Below are 17,430 nucleotides of genomic sequence, written 5' to 3'. Positions count from 1 at the left end.
TGGCCAGTAAAGAACAGTCACATAAAAGAAAGGAACCAAACCACTAGGACGACAAAATGTGATAAGAAATTTTAGTTTGAGAACTGCTGTTACTGATTCGGCATCGAGAAAGAGTATTTAGAAAAGGCATGCATGATATTTTTGTACATGGAAACAAATTTTTAAAGGGGAATATCCAAGTGTGCCTCTCAAAGGGCGCAAGTGCAACATTTCCTGGGAAAAAAATATTAATTAATGATCACAGAGATGCTTTGAAAAGCAGTGCTGAAAAAAGGCTAAAAAATGGCATTGTTTATATACCAGCACTAAAAATTTTCAGGATATTTACCAAAAAAGATTGTATAATTGTTATCATGTAATGAAAAAAATCTTCTAAAAAAAGTCATTCCCCTTTAAATGAGAATGATTTAAGATCCCCGCCTGCAAACCCCTCCCCTTTCAGACATGGATTCGACCCTTACCTATTGTGGTGTAGAGGACCTGGTCACAACAATGCTGCCCAGATAGCTGAGATCAATCAAAAACAGAGAGGGTAAGACTACCAGTGTCTCCAGAGAAAAGCGCCGTCTCTACTCTATTATGAGGATGAGTGTTGCAAGAGATGAGAGCACACTCATCCCTGGCAACAAAGGCCGCCTAAGAAGGCCACCGTGATGGTCAAAGCCCTGAGTTAGAGGAAGTGAGAGAAATGGAAGGAAATGAGTTGGAGAGGGTGAGTGATGTGATCAGCCCACAAAAGAGGACAAAGAAGGAAGAGCCATGGGATCATCATGGATGCACTAGAAAATCCTTAACCATGAAAAATGTTAAACACTACAATCATTTCTTATATCAAGATTACACTGTTTAAAGGTTAAAGGAGAATAGGATTTGAAGAAAATAAAAAATGAATGGAAATTTATCCTGTGAACCCAATAAGGAGTTATACTGGAGGACATGGACATTTGTGCATATGTAAATAGTTTATAGTAAGATGTACATGTAAAAATACTTTTATCAAAAAACGCAAAAGCATGGTAGCTTTGCTTTTGCGGCACAGATGATGAATAACAAACTCCTTTGTGATTTTGGAGTCTCCAATGGTACGGTTCACCTACCCTGGAGAGGGTTCTGAGGGGAGCATCTCCTCATCTGTCCTTCTCTGAGATGGCATCTGGCCGAAAGCATCACTGCTCTCCGTGGGGGGTGAAGGGGACTGGGAGGGGTAGCTGGCCGCGGCTGTGGCAAAGGCCATGTGGGCACGATAGCTGAGGCTGGGCCGCTGGCCACTCTGGCTTTGGGTAGGTGAAGTGGCAGGGGAAGAGGAGAGAGACCTTCGGGAAAAGGAGACACTGGCAGGGTGACGGGCACTCTCGGGCATCTCTTGAGAGCGGGAAGACCGCAGGATGCTGGGACGGGGAGGAGGGCGGACGAGAATGTCTGGAGAGCCGGCATGTGAGCTGGGAGGGGTCTGGGTCAGTGGGGAGAGTCGTGACGGCTGCAGGACCACCTGCTGCAGGCCGAGATCCATCCTTCGTGCTGCCCTGGGGCTCAGCCAAGGCTGGGCCTCGGACCTCCAGCCGTCCGAGCTCTCACTGTGCAGTGTGCTTGGGCTCCCCATGCGAGCCGTGGCGCCTAAGTAAGGCAACACTGGTACGCCCATACCGTGGGCAGTGTGTCTCAACTGCCCCAGAGTCTGGGCCTGTTGCATAGTTATATGCTTGGCTGAAGGGCCTTGAGGCGGGAACCTGCCGGGAGATCTGCTCAGTTGGGCTCTAGGGGCCTCCAGCTGGAGGAAAGCAGAGCTTGAAGGGAGCTGAGAAGTGGTGCTAAGAGTGCGACTATGGGAGGGGTATGGCGGGGGCTCGGGGAGGTCCCGGTGGAGATATGAGGAATGACGTGGTGGAAGAGTGAGACGGGGACCCTCCTGACCCAGAAAGGGGAAGTCAGGAGGCTGCCAGATCTCGGTTGAGCGAGAGGAGGGAGGGCTATGCACCAGTGGGAGGGCGTGGCCGGAGGCACTGTACTGATGGATCCTCAGCTCCTCCCTCTCCTCTGGGATGGTGGGATGGCGAAACGGCCCCTCGGGGGGGTATGAAGGTGAGGAGGACATGGCAGAGCTACGTGGACTAACATCAGGCATGTAAAACGGAGGGTGAAGCTCCACCTCAGCACCACTACCTAGATAGCCATAGAAGGGGCCTGGAGGGAAGACCCTGTGAAAATGGGAGACCCGGCTCTGCCCTGTGGCCTGAAGCCGACTACCCTCCGAGATGCTCATACCTTCCATGGGTCTCTGGAACCGGGGGCTGTAGGCTGGGGGCTGCATGTAGGACTCCTGGCTGGAGGACACAGGGGATATCTGGGGCCTGAGGGTGGCCATGACTGGGGGTAGGGGCCCTGGGTCATCATTCTCCTCATCTGATTGGCGGAACTCAGGATACAAGTCTGATTCCTCCACAAAGGGAAAACCCTCAATCCGTCTGGGCTTGAGGGACGTGTCGATGCCACTGGGGTCCATGATGAATCTTCCATCGGGTCCACGGCTGATCAGCTCGATGGGCGTGGTAACCTCAGACTCGTGCTTGGACACGCTGTACTTCTTACTGGTTATTGCTCTCTTGGTTTTCTTATAGAGGGAAAGCTCTTTCTCTTTCCTGGGGCTTGGCAACTTCTTAACGTATAGACTGTGGCCACCCACGCTGGCCAGAGATGGGGGCCGGGAGGAAGCAATGCTCTCAGGACTGATCTTCCCAGAGGACAGCCTATCAATCAAAAAAGACATGGGGCTTAGGACCGAGCCCTGTGGAATACCAGAACTTAAAATCAGCACTATCAAAACAAGAACCACTCCATATTTAGAATATAATCAAAAAGAAATGGCATGAGATTACATGAAAAAAAAGAGAAATTAGCCTTTATCCATGCAGCTGTTTTCATAATAGTGATTACATTAAACATTGACCTTTATCTATAGGCCATCTTGTCTAATAAAACTGAAAGACGATGTCAGGATGAGACATAATGGAGAACAACAGAATGAGGACAGGACACAGAAACACATACATTTATACAGGCACCAGTGGGCTAACAAAATATATGCTAAACTATATCTTCACCCAACTCTAAAATAATAATCCATCTTCCTGACTTTAAACGGTCAAACAAGTGTCAAAATTAGGAGCAGCTGTGGGCTGAAGTTGTCTATTCCCCCACAGAAGCATTTTAGCTCTGCACCACTAACTGAAAACATGCAGCTACGGCAGACAGGCGCATGTTAACGCCTGCTGCAGAGAGAGATACAGGTGCAAGCACTCACTGAGGGCTGGTAGATGGGGGCCTGTAGCTGCTCCTGTCTGGCTCTTCCCAGTAGGGCTCAATGCCAGGCAAGGGGGTAAGAGGAGGCCTGCGGTGACAAAAACACAATAGAGACGGGGCAGAGTCGGCCGTCAACCAGACTATGGTTCCACACTGCTATGTGGAAATGGGTGGGATGGGAGCATGAGACTGCAGCTCTATTAAGACCACAATGGAATCAGATAAGAGCGTGAATCCCAGTTTCCCCTTCTTTTATCTCTGGTTAAATGTAAGAGTGACATGCTGCCATGCCTGCACTGATCGATTCAGAGAAGCTGGGGGGTAAGCATCATGTTCATAAATTTGTTCTTGCACTATTGAAAGGTTCTATCACAACCTGACTGGACGGCAAAAAAAAAAAAAGAAAAAGCTTGAGAAGATTGTTTGTAATGGTAAATCAATGCATCTCACTGCTGAAAAGCAGGGGTAAGCACAGATGCATTTATAGCAGCCACTTTAGTGACCACTCAAATCCTCCTCCATGCATCCCTCACGTTAACACAGCAGCTGCTAGGGTCAGCTGTTTGATTTCCCAAACTGTACATGCTCTCTCTCTCTTTCTCTCTCTCAAGCCATGTGCCTGGTAGTCGACAGATTTGCAGAAGTGCAAAGTATAATGGATGTTACCATGCACTGATACTTACGGAGATTCAATGCTTTTCCTTGTGTGCGTAATCGATAGTGGAGGGTCTAAGGACAAATCATACAATGCCACATCAGCATGACAAAATGCTTCATATCTTTATCTCAACCACTGCAATGCTGAAGCTGGTAAAATGTAAAAATTGCACAATAAATCACAAATCCAATAAATGTGTTATACGCAACAACAGTAGTGCAGAAATAATACATTTCAGCTTTAAACCAGGAATGCAACAGAGAGACAGGGCTGTCTTTGAAGGACTCACCTCGCTTGCGTTTGAGCTTGCGACGATGCTGTTTGTTGACGAAACACGCAGCGAGAGTGCTGAAGAGGATGGCAGCCGCCAAGAAACAAATGGTGGCCACGATGCCGGCCACCACTGGCCTGGCCAGCCCCTCGTCAGAGATCTCTGTGGGAGGGAAGGGGTCTGAGAGAGGAGAAAGACTCCGGAACATGAAATTAGGATGGAAGAATGCAGCAAGCGTGTATTCACAAAGCAGGTTAACGTGATTGCTGACTGTGATTCAGTTAGTGTGCATTACAAAGCAAACTATAGCATAGTGTTAACATAACTGCAGCCTATCAGATTGCCTATTTAGATCGAGGGGGCATGTGGCTTTCACATTTTTTTAACCCAAGTGGATTTTGAATGCAGCTTCCAAAAACAAATCAGTATCTTTAATAATTAAGTTTATTGAGTTGATCACTGGCAAAAATCAAATCGAAATTGAGTCAGTCCAATAGACTGCTATGTAATTCCATTTCAGCTTCTTAATTTCAATGAAAATGCATGGTGATCTATTAAAATTGATTAGCTCAATCAGTAAGTAACTTTAGCTTTAACATTAGCTTTGTTAAAAAGTGTTTTTGTTCATATCTTAAATGAGCCAGGACTACTGTTGCCCCCTCCAAAAAAATAGATGCATTACTCTGTATCACAGCTCCACAGAAAAAAAAGGCATACAGTAGGGCACTAACTACAATGAGCAGCAGGGGGCAGTGAAGCTCTAGGTGGCTAAAGCAATGAATTGGAGCGTTTTAGCTATACCCCTTATTCTCACCTGTACTTGACACTCCCACCACATTACTGCTCTCACTGACAAGATCATCCATTACAGCTAGCGCTCGGAATTCATACCAAGAGTCCTGGGAGACAGAGAAACAGGTCAGTGGGTCACAAATCCTGTGAGGCCAACAGGTTGAAGTGTCAGATCTACCAACAGATTTGTAACAAGAACATTTGTAGCTCCACTCCACTGTATGTCAGACTGAATTAAAATGACATCCTTTGAGCTTTTCAGCTGAAATGCATTCCCTCACTGCAGCTCTCTCAATAATCACAGAGCTGCCATGCTCTGACACAAACGCATGGAAATCACACATTTTTACTTGAAATTAGATATACAATTTTCACATTACAGAATTGGGGTTTCAAATTGCAAAGAACCTTACATTTAACTCCACCTCTATTATTGATGGGTCACTTAAAGTCTGCGTGAACCGGAAGTTGCAAACAACTTTTCTCCAGTGTTGTGACGTATTTCCAAGTGAAAGGGAATATTGAACAGAGGGCAGGGTTTTACTTTAGCGCTCCTCCTCTCCATCTCTCGCCCATAGCAGAGTAACGGTTTGAGGGGAGTGGTTATGCGTTTTCAACCCAAGCGGTCAAACCTACGTCATCAGAAAAGGAACGCCATTCCAGACCGGAAGTAACTTTTCAGACTTTGATTAAAGATTACCACGGCAAACCATTTTTTTTTCTGTGTATTAACTGGCACAAATTAATTGTTCAACACAAAACTAGTAATATGCGCTAACAAAGTAAATAGGGTCAATTTTGATTTCATGTCGACTTTAAAGAGTATACATACACACAAACACACACATATACTATATATAAAAAAACAAATGTTTTCCTGTGATGGCAAAACTATTTTCATCCATTATTCCTTAATCACATAATCCTTTAGAAATCATTCTAATATGCTGATTTCTTAATATCAATGTTGTAAACAGTTGTGTTGCTTAATATTTTGTAGAAACCATGATACATTTTTTTTTACAAGATTGATGAATAGAAAGTAAAAAAAAAACAGCATGTATTAGAAGAATAAATATTTTGTAACTTTATACAATGCATCCTTGCTGAATAAAAGTATTAATTAAAAAAACTTTTGAATGTTATTGTATACTATAAATATACATTTATTTGATTCTACAGTATATTCATGTAGAATATAGTGCCTATTTTTGCCATAAAAAAATCTTGCACAAAAGGATTTCTGTGGATATTAGTAGTGACATTAACACAATAAGCGTTACCTGAATGAGGTCTCTTGCTATGATCTCAGTCTCAGTGGCAGGAATCAAGTCATCCAGAACCTCCCACCTTTCTCCCAGACGAAACTCAATGATGTAACGGTCGATTGGTGAAGAGTGATTGGCCGGAGGAAGCCATGTCAACAATACACCCTGCTGTGTCCGGTTGGCTGTGAGGCACCGTGGTGGAGTTAGAAGCACCAGTGGTTCAGGGGTACTTATGGGATACCCTAGGAAAGATAAAAGGAGGATGTAAGTCCATCTCATGTGGAGGGTCATTCAGAGGTCCATTACACTGTAATGAAGTGTCGCCCACCTCCTGTAGTCACAGTGACTACCTCACTGAAGGGGCCAGTGCCCAGCTTGTTCTGGGCCAGCACACTGAATTGATAGGCAGTCTTTAACTCCAACCCCTGGACCATCATCCACGTCTGAGAGCCGGGCACAGGTATGGACAGCCAATCATGTGGACCTAAATCATTCTTCACCTTCCTATTGGATTATAACAAAGGGTTGCATTAAAAATGCATTTTACCTTAAAAATCTGAGTAAAAAAAAAAGAACATCTTGCATATCATATACAGTATTTCTTGAAATACAGTGAAATGTAAATGAATTGAGCTTTAACTGTCCCACTGATTCATTGCATTTGCAATTCATAATTAGAGCTTTAACACAATGGGAAAAAATAGACTAGACTAAGTCAAAAGTATATGTAGAAAAAAGTGAGGAAGGAACTATATTTAGTGGACATTTAGTTCTGGCATGACTTACACCGGGCCATACCAGACCGAGAACGTCTGTTCAAAGCCTCCGTCATATCCAGGTTCCCAGGAAACGTTAGCGGAGCTTGTGGATGCTGACACGTGGACATTAGTTGGCGCATGTGGACTAGTGCCTGAAATAGGGTCATTTTTAATTAGCAGTGATTTCAACCATTATATTCAGAGGTGTAAAGAGTACCTGAAAACCATACTTCAGTAAAAAGTACCTTACAGCGAAAATGACTCGCTTGTAATTAAAAGTTACAAGTCACCAATTCCAATACAACTTGAGTAAAAGTCTTAGACCTGGTTTCACAGACAGGGCTTAGATTAAGCCAGGGTTAGGCCTTAGTTCAATTAGGACATTTAAGTAGCTTTTATAAACATTACTGGTCATGAGACAAAACAATGACAATGATATATTTAGAGATTATGTCAGAGCAAGCTGCTTTCAGTTAAAACAGCGCAAACATGCATTTTAGTCTGGGACTAGTCTTTAGCCTTGTCTGTGAAATCAGGGGCAAGACTATCTCATTTTAACAGTACTTTTTGAATACTAATGAATGTTATAATTCATTCATTCAAATAAATGTAATCTTACAGTATACTTTATGTCTGTGTCTGATTCAAAGTGGACAGAATGCTAGATCTAACAAGCTGTAACTGATGAAAATAATAGTTAATGTTGGCAAATTACCATGGTATAAGCGGGATCATCTACGGCTAGCTGTGCAATGTGCATTAAACTATTTGAATGCACTCCTCTTCGCGCCGGGTGAAAATAAACAACATGTTTATTTTCAAAACTGTTGATGTGTCGAAAATAAAACTGAACACCTCCATATTGCAATCGACACCGCAGCTTTTTAAACATCTACAAACACTCAAGTCTCAGTTAAGCTTAAGTGCACAAAAAGGGCATAAGTAAACCAATATCCTTCAAAAAGGTCTCTTCAATATAATGGATGAATAAAATAAACACACAAAACACAGTACCATCAATGCCCGGTAGATGGCGATATCACTTCCATGCAAAATGTAATGAGTAATTGCATTACTCGTCATCACAAATCTATTGGAGTAAAGAGTTTTTACCTATTCAAAAATGTAAAGTAGAGATTAAAAGTTGCTAGCGAAACTACAAAGTTGCCAAAAATATACTTAAGTACAGTAACTAATTATTTACTCAAATACTTTACACCACTGTTACTATTGCTTATACTTGCAACGCAAGTATTCAACTATGGCACATTATTTTCCCTCTCACTGTTATGTGCTATTGATAAATGACACATCAAATCATGTTTTTTGAGCTGAGCTATTTCTTCAGTCTTCAGTGTCATAGAAGGGTGCAGAAATCTTTCTAAAATGCTGATTTGGTGGTCAAGACATTTTTTTTAATAATTACTTTTAATATTTTTGAGGAAACCGTGACACATTTTTTCACAATTCTTTGATGAATAGAAAGTTAAAAAGAACAGCAGACGCAGAAGGTCTAAACCAGGCTGCTTGTCCCGAAACAACTACTTTCCAAGATGGAATTCAGCTTTTGTCAGACACAGCTAGAGAGATTCATGAGGAACTGAAAAACAGGAGATCCATTTGTCTGACCTGAGCCTCCTCTCACTTATGTTTTCTGACTAGACAATAAACAAACTCCAAGCACAGACTGACCCAGTCTGATAAAAGCAGCAGAGCACCAGGCACTGAAGACGATGAAGACTCTGAATTCAGGAGTTCCATCACATCTCTTATCGGCACCTAGCAGCTGCAGAGAATCTGTTAATTGCTCCCTCATTAAGCATAATCTTTAGACTGTCATGACACCAGTCCATCACCAAACAAATAAAGTGTGTGTGGGGCTGTGTGCCTGCTGACACATCACTTGTCATCCGAGGGCGAACTCACAGACGCAGCTGAGTTAGAGACTCCACGAGCTACACAGCCCCCCTACTGTAATGACTCACTTGTGCTGCTTGGCTGGGAATCGCAATGTCCTAGCCTATACTTCCTGTCTGGCACATGATGAAAAATCACATATGTGACGTATTTAGTGTCCTTAATTTTTTATTTTTTTTAAAACATGCAGTAAAAAACTGTAATCAAATTATTTTATAAAAATATTGTAATTTGGATAGATAGATAGATAGATAGATAGATAGATAGATAGATAGATAGATAGATAGATAGATAGATAGATAGATAGATAGATAGATAGATAGATAGACAGACAGAAGATGATTGATAGACAGACAGACAGACAGACAGACAGACAGATAGATAGACAGACAGATAGATAGATAGATAGATAGATAGATAGATAGATAGATAGATAGATAGATAGATAGATAGATAGATAGATAGATAGATAGATAGATAGATAGATAGATAGATAGCCATTTACCTATTACAAAAAGACGTGTGCTGGCAGTGATGCTTGTTACTACATTGGTGGCAACACATTCCCACTCTCCATGATCCTCTTTGCTCAGAGACATGAATTGCAAGCTACCACTTGATAAGATGTTATGTTTACTTCTGCTGGGCTTCCCGACCTTGACAGAGCACAAAACAATAAAGCGTTTATGGTTGTCTATCCATGGCAAGGGGATACATAAATATATATTATAGGTTACTCAGTGTCCTGGTGGGTCATGGTACCTTTCTCCATACGATGGTTGGAATCTCAGGGTCTCCAGAAGCAGCACAGGGGATGACCAGCTCTCTCCCCGCCTCCTGACGGTACTCCCCGCCGGGCCTCACGTTGAAGTAAGGGGGGTCCTGGGGTCACATGATGATATTCAACACACAAACCTTCAAGGAAAAAGTGATTATGACCCCTTTAATTAAGATGCACTGACTCACCTTTAGCACCAGAGTGGCCGGAGGGGACTGTCCCATGGTACCTAGGACATTGTAAGGCACACAGGTGTAGGTGCCAAGGGAGTCTTCAGTGACCTCTGCCACCCGAATGCTTCCATCTGCCATTTGGCTCCATCCAGGATACTGTGAGAGGAGGACAATCAGTGATCTGAAGTGTTGTCAAACACTCAAGAGTCTCGACATTTCAGACGTCAGAAGTCTACCCATTACAGACCTTCTCGATTCTGAGTGGGTAGCCATCTTTCTCCCATCGGACTGAAATAACTGGAGGGTTGGCATCCACTGGGCACCGAATGATTCCCGGCAACTTTCTTGGGGCATATATGACAGGTGGCATGTTCACAACACGGGCAGGGTCTGCGGAGAGGATACAGTGAAAATGTTAGTAATGGTACAGCAGATTCGAAAACATTTTGGGAAAAAAAAAATGGAAGTCAACATGAAATGGCAATCGCAAATCAATTTACTTGCGTAATGAGAAAAAAAGTTGTAGGGAAGGACTTGAACTTTTTATCCACTGAGATTTCCCTGGATTGGGAAAAGTGGGTCTTGTCTCTATATAAAGGTGCAGTCACGTAAGTGAAATTTCTGCAATTTTTTCGAAGGCAAAAAAGGTCCACTGTCTATTGTCAATAGTGTGGCGATGAATGAAGCACCACTCACACAAAAGTCATTTTCAAACTAACAACCTTTCTGTTGGTCAACCCGGCATAGCCAGGTGAGCATAGTGTGGATTCTTATTGAAATGACTGTCCTGTCTTGGATTTCGTCCAAGAATATTCGCTGAATGCTAAATGTGGTCCTACGTTTTTTATATACCGTATATATATATATATATATATAAATCCAATGTTGATGACTTTAAAATTTTACAACAAATCCAGTTAAAAACCGCCATCACAATATGATTCATACAAGCTATAGATATAAAATCTCGAATCCTCACTGCAAAATCACAGTGTTCACAGTGTAAGTGATGTGTCGTAACAGAACATGTAAGTATTATTTAAAGCCCTTCCTGTGAAGTTCTCTCACCTGCGGCAGCCCTGGGGTGTCGCTGACTGATGTAGCACAACCCCAGCGGCACAGAGAAGCGGGCTGCTAATGAGACAGTCAGCCACTGCTCTGCATATGACACAATATAATGTGCTTTTCCACCACTAATCTCTTCTCTCTTCAAACTGTCGTGCTATATTTCCCCTCGGTTCATTCATTAAGGCCCCCTTGTCACCCCTGCTCTGACCTCTTTTCTGCTGTGATGATATAGTGGGTCATGGTGATATACAGGGTGGTAAATTGAGAGAAAAAAAAGCAATCTTTCATATTTATTCACCCTTTCCTCACAGAAAGTTCACATTCAAGACAGACAATACACATTTTCTCTACACATTGCATTTTCTTCACATTGTAACAATATTTACAATAGATATTTTTATTGGAGTAAAATAAAATAAAAAAAATAACAGGGTTGCTGATTAATAATATAATATAATATAATAACGTCAATTAAGGTATACATATATATATTAAGGTATACGTTTTTTAACTCTATACTTCTAGAAAAAGAAACAAAGGATGTGCAGGTATGTTTTTTTATGTTTTTAACTAAATTAAGAAGACAATATAAATTTTATTGTCATTTATTATATTGTTATATTACAATGCTATCATATTTTGCAATTTTTTTAGGGGGGTACGCCACAGCAAGTTTGTCCCCGGTTTAAGCCCCAGCTGAGCCAGGAGTCGTTTCTGTGTGGAGTTTGCATGTTCTCCTTGTGTCAGCGTTGGTTTCCTCCGGGTGCTCTGGTTTCCCCCACACAGTCCAAAGACATGCAGGTTAGTTGTATTAGACAAGCCAAATTGGCAGTAGGAGTGTGTGAGTGTGTCCCAGTACTCTCATATCTAGGTTGCGTCATGAAGGGCATCCGGTGTAAAACCTGTGCCAAATCCAATATGAGTGTGCAGATCATTTCGATGAAGCGAACCATGCAAACGAGCGGGACTAACGCTAGGAAGATATAATTAGCTTATTTTGTTGTAAATTTAAAAAAAGCCTGACAATGTCACTGTTAAATACCTATAAGTATTGTGGTATTCCGCCATTTTTCTCACTGACATGCCCCCAACTCCCTCACTTCTGAGTGGCATGTTTGAATTGATGGTGGCTATCATATGCATTCAACACGTAAATACAATCTTTCTGACATGGCTTGAACACACCATGATGTGCCGTCACAACGTGCCTCATCCAATCAGATTTCAGAGTTGGAACTATTTGTTTTATAATAATGAAGTGAAGTTGCTTAAGTGAGAACTCTTGGCTGTCATTTATAACTGTCATGATTCAAATTTTTCATGATGACCACAGGAAGTAAGGCTCTTCCAATCTGTCTTCTCCAACCAAGAGAGAAAACGATATAGAGACAGACAGACACACACACACACACACAAAGAAGCAGCTCAGACTCTGGGCTTATCCACCACTTCCTCAAGAGTCCTGGTGCGGATGGAAACAAACTCTCAAACCCTCCAGAGAGAGGCAGCAACTAGAACCTCTCAGATGCCTGGCAGCCACCACGGCATCTCAAAGGGTGTAAATAGCTCTGTCCCTCTACGTGGCAGACACCAATTACATAAAACACCTCAAAGGCACACAAGACATTGACTGAGATTTCAAACACAGGCCTGGTGCTGCAGGCTGTTTAAGAGGTTGGAGGTGAAACTCACATTGCACGGTCAGGTAAGCTGAAGCAGAGGGGGATATACCCAGGCTGTTACTAGGGCTGCAGGTGTATTTCCCAGCATCCTCTGGCTTCACTCTGTAGATAATGAGGGTTCCATCAATAAAGATGCGCACACGGAGCTTCAGATCACTGAAGGGAAGAGAAGAGAAATGATCTGTTTGAAAAAATATTATAAAAAGCATTTGAACACAGAGAAGAATTGAAGCTGATATGATGTCTCATTATTATGGAAGCCTGTTTCTGGCTAGAGCATATAATACAGAAGACGTAAAAAAAAAGTATACCTACTTTTGGTGAAAAATACAAGCCAAATTTATTAGATCAAATCAATATAACAAAAATGATGATAAAAAGCTGCAATTGTGAGATATGAAGTCACAGCTATGAGACTGAGAAAATATCGCAATTATGAGAAATACTGTAGACACATTTGTAAGAAATAAGTACATAATGTAGTTTCAATTATGGGAACTACATACATCATTGTGAGATATTAATTTGCAATTATGAGACAGACACATTTGTGAGATATAATGTCACAATTAAAAAATATAAAGATTTTTTTTAGATATAAATATAAGACAACCTTTTTATGTTTTACTCTAAGGCAGAAACAAGCTTTTCATACATTATACAATTCTAACTAACTGGCATTCAGCTGAATTTTAGCTTCTTAACCTAACTAGCATGGGTTGATTTTACATTACATTTGATCTTTAACAAACTTTTTTTCCACGCACAATCTTTTTTAATGAGATCAAATAATATTTGGCAGACCCCCTGCAGTATTGCTTCGGGCCCACTGAAGACTCTTTCTTTATAGATGTGTATGCCTACATAAAAAATGCTTCTGAGCAAATAAAATGTTTCTTTTTAAAAATATCAATGTCCACTAGTGTTTTTAGACAGAGTGTTGAATGTTCCCGTGAACATCCGTCCTGTTTCCACAGAGAGGAACAGACTACAGCCCTGCGTAGAGAGGGTCAATACGGCCACGCTTGGGGGAGTCAGAACAGCTCCTGGCTCGGCTTCAGATGATCAGCATGTTTTTTTAGGCATGTGATGACACAAGCACAGTGTCACAAGATGTTCCCATCCCGGCATAAAAACCTGCTGTGTGCGCCTCCGCGTCACTGCGCTAGAATTTGCCTTAACGCAGCTGTAGAGGGCTTGAGATTCAGGGATTCTGGGTCTAAAAATATATGTGGCTCTAATCTAAAAACCGTATGAATGTGGCAGACACACACAACGGTTTCTGTATTTCAAGACTCTGAGACTTGGCACAGAAGTGAACTCGATCATAACTTTACTTCTTGAAGTAGACGTTGTCTTCCTCCCAGAACCAAGTGTAGGTCAGGTTGCCAGGATATGCCTCTGCTTGGCACGTAAATTGGGCATTCTGGGAAATGTTAACAGTGATGTTCTCAGGTGGTGACACGATGTATGGAGGACCTGGTGGAGGCAAACAGTGACAGGGGTTATAGACAGACAAACAGGGAATAACCAAAACTAAAAAAAAATTAAGGTTATTATTTACAGGTGAAACTCGAAAAATTAGAATATTGTGCAAAAGATAATTTATTTCAGTAATTCACCTTAAAAGATGAAACTAATATATTATATAGACTCATTACATGCAAAGTGAGATATTTCAATAATACGTCTAATATATTAGTTTCAGATTTTAAATTGAATTACTGAAATAAATTTACTCTTGCACAATATTACAATTTTCGAGTTTCACCAGTAGACTAGCATGAGCTGTAAGTAAAGTTGCAATTGTAAGCTATAAAGTTGCAACTAAAAGAAATAAAATTGCACTTGTGAGATATAAAATCATAAGTATGAGAAAGTCGCAAGTGTAAAGTCTCAATTGCAGTGTGTGAAATAGACACATTTGTAAGATACAAAAAGTTGCAATTACAAAATATAGTTGCAATTATGAGAATCTTGCCAAACAAAGATAACAAGAAGATAACAAGATAATCAAGAACAACCAAATGCAACACAAGACTAGTTAACACACCAATGAACCAGTGACAGGACCAAACAGAAGAATAGGACTAACTATGACCTAGTCTCGCGTAGCCAGACCTTCAGACTGACGGCTGAAGGTCTGGAATTCATAGCAGCTTTCTTTGGCCAAGGCCCTCCCATAAGGCTGTTTGACCGACATGTCAAACAACCAATTACAGTTCGTTTCGTTCAGCGTCACGTATCGGGGCCTGGAAATATCCCCACAACAACAGACCGGCGTGCAACAAGTCTCCACTAAGTGCCTCAAACAAAACTCCTGGACATCTCTTAAAGAGTCTATGCCGTGAACCTTGCATACTTTTGAGAATCCTACGTTTAGCTGATCTTGATAAATGCTCATTGTCACTCATGTAAACACAACAGTTTTTCTTCCGCAATCACACGTCTGCGCTTTGTTTCCCGGCTGACCGAAAATAAACGCGACACTAGCGCCCCCCGGAAATCCGATAAAATTCAAACAATCAGATGACGACTTCGACATTGCTGAAGGGTTTCCAGTTAAGTGTACCATATGCATCAGACGTTTAGCCAACGTTCCGTGGGCGTGACGTCTGAGGCTGAGACTAACTATGAACAGGCATAACCAAGTAAAAGCCGTGAAACAAAACCCAAAACTGCTACAGAATTATAATTCTTATTCACAAACCAGAGAAACAAGTTGTCTAAATAAGTGTAAACTCAACGCTAACATGCTATTTGAGTGCACATCCAAAACAAAATTAGAGGTGCTAGCTTTCTGCCCGCTAACTTTCTTTTTCTTAGCGTATTTACTGCAAACACATTTTGTGTTTGTTTATATAAACCAAGGGACCGGAATTATTGTCTGTGTTAATCGACTGCATGCCACAGGTGAGGTATTCCTTCCAATTATCCTAATTCTCCTCCGTGTTTATCTGTGTATATAAACCTGTCTAATAAAGACAGCAAAGATACTACTGTCAGACCTTCCCACAGAGAATATTATCCTTCCCACATGAGGCTGTCACTGAAATTGCCAATAGACTCTTAATTAGACGTGTGGGTAGGCAGGAACACTGTCGTGACACTCGGACCGCTGTGAGATTTGTGAGTGCTCTGCAGAAAGGTACAGCGTGAACATTGCTTTTAGCACAAACAAACCTAGGACTAGCTGTGAAATATCTTCTAATTTGAATGTGTAGACTACGCTCAGCTTCCTGGATGTGTCCTTAATGTGCAGTAAATGACACCGCATCTAAGGGGATTATTGACAGTAGCGTAGCTTTGCTTATTAATGAAATCGCGAAAGGCATCACTTGAAAGCGTCTAAAAATATCCCCGGCGCTGCTCATGCTCGTGTTATTGAAGCAGGTTTTAACTAGAGTGCCTCTCCGGAGGCTTCATGAGAATATTGCTTTTTGTAAAAACAATATTGCTAGTTTACTAAACAAAACAGCCCATGGCCAAGGCAATTTTGGCTCAGCACAGTTCATATGTGTCTCCATCTGACTCACTGGTGCTTAGACAAGAGCAGACGATTCCCTTCTAAATCACTCCAACTAAAGCTCTGAATTCCAGGTAGGGCAGACGATCTAGCTCTCAAATGTGTCAGATGATCAAATATTATATTTTGTATCAACGTTTATGTACTTTCTCAGGGGTGCGTTTCCCGTACAACAATGTAACTCGCTGATTAACAATCACGATGCCTCGTTGGAGAAACTAGCAAACAAGTCACTCGTGTTTCCCGAAACATGGTTGCACTTCGGTCGTTTGAACCATATTGGTTCAACAATATCTGTCGTTAACGTCATCACACGCATGTGGAGGAATCATAACTTCTGATGAATCTATTCCCCGGAGATGCTGCTGTAATGAACATGGCATCTAATGACTACTTCCCTCTTTGTGTTCCATGTCATTTTGTTTTATATTTTGTTTAATTCATCGCAGGTTCCCTCACACATCATACACTGAAGTTCCCTTGTATAATTTAACACATAATAAAATCAATGACTCACACAGACAGTTACAACGTTCACGGAAATAACTGAAATTATTATTTTTCGGATTATTCTTATTACAACATCTCACAGCAAAAGATCACAAAATAAGTCTTGCATAATGCTTTTAAGAAACTCAATGTCCAAATAAAAATGCATTAAAATGGATTTTCAAACTGGGATTATTAAAGCTAACAAGATATTTATTAAATATGTTTAAAAGCTGGTTAAAAATCATGAGATTAATCACGATTATTTTATTCTATTGACATTCTATTGTTTTAAACTTTAACAAAAAAAAGATTTATAGATCTCATTACTCTAATAATATACCGAAAAAAGATGTCAACGTAATGCGAAGAATATATTTTATAGATCATTTTTGAATACTGTGACAAAAGCCAACTATTTTGGAAACAACTATCATTTCAGCATAAATGGGTATTTATACATTAAATTACATAGACGTCACACATTTTTGGGAAATTATTTTGGGCTTGGAAACAAAAAGTTTGAAAACCATGCATTAAAATGATTTAAATATATTATATATAATATATTTTTTATAAATCAGTCAGCCATTATCAGGAGATGTAGCGAGTATCCAGATATCCTGTACATGTCCTGGTGCTCTATGATCACACGTGTCCTCTAAATTCTCTGTTTCCCAGCGAAGGATGTGTTAGCGTGCTGCTCTGTATTCACAGCCATGCTCCACTGCCATAAATCTGACTGCAGTGAAA

At 41.1% G+C, this 17,430-nt stretch overlaps 1 protein-coding gene across 1 annotated transcript in view; it reads right to left on the bottom strand.

Annotated features, from left to right (window-relative positions):
• The window catches only part of igsf9ba (immunoglobulin superfamily, member 9Ba), a gene marked incomplete at its 5' end in the record, with an annotated part of 61,595 nt that overhangs the window by 5,963 nt on the left and 38,202 nt on the right, over positions 1 to 17,430 (bottom strand). Inside the window, 14 exons of the mRNA XM_079609316.1 lie at positions 1,098 to 2,744; positions 3,299 to 3,385; positions 3,981 to 4,026; positions 4,245 to 4,406; positions 5,041 to 5,125; positions 6,302 to 6,528; positions 6,615 to 6,790; positions 7,073 to 7,196; positions 9,467 to 9,617; positions 9,724 to 9,843; positions 9,928 to 10,068; positions 10,160 to 10,302; positions 12,673 to 12,818; positions 14,000 to 14,141. Coding sequence (XP_079465442.1) covers positions 1,098 to 2,744; positions 3,299 to 3,385; positions 3,981 to 4,026; positions 4,245 to 4,406; positions 5,041 to 5,125; positions 6,302 to 6,528; positions 6,615 to 6,790; positions 7,073 to 7,196; positions 9,467 to 9,617; positions 9,724 to 9,843; positions 9,928 to 10,068; positions 10,160 to 10,302; positions 12,673 to 12,818; positions 14,000 to 14,141 — 3,397 coding nt within the window. The remainder of the gene's footprint in view (positions 1 to 1,097; positions 2,745 to 3,298; positions 3,386 to 3,980; positions 4,027 to 4,244; positions 4,407 to 5,040; positions 5,126 to 6,301; positions 6,529 to 6,614; positions 6,791 to 7,072; positions 7,197 to 9,466; positions 9,618 to 9,723; positions 9,844 to 9,927; positions 10,069 to 10,159; positions 10,303 to 12,672; positions 12,819 to 13,999; positions 14,142 to 17,430) is intronic.

Source organism: Phoxinus phoxinus (genome assembly GCF_949152265.1).
Source record: "Phoxinus phoxinus genome assembly, chromosome: 4".
Lineage (NCBI taxonomy): Eukaryota > Metazoa > Chordata > Actinopteri > Cypriniformes > Leuciscidae > Phoxinus > Phoxinus phoxinus.
This window is presented reverse-complemented; position numbering and strand designations above follow the sequence as displayed.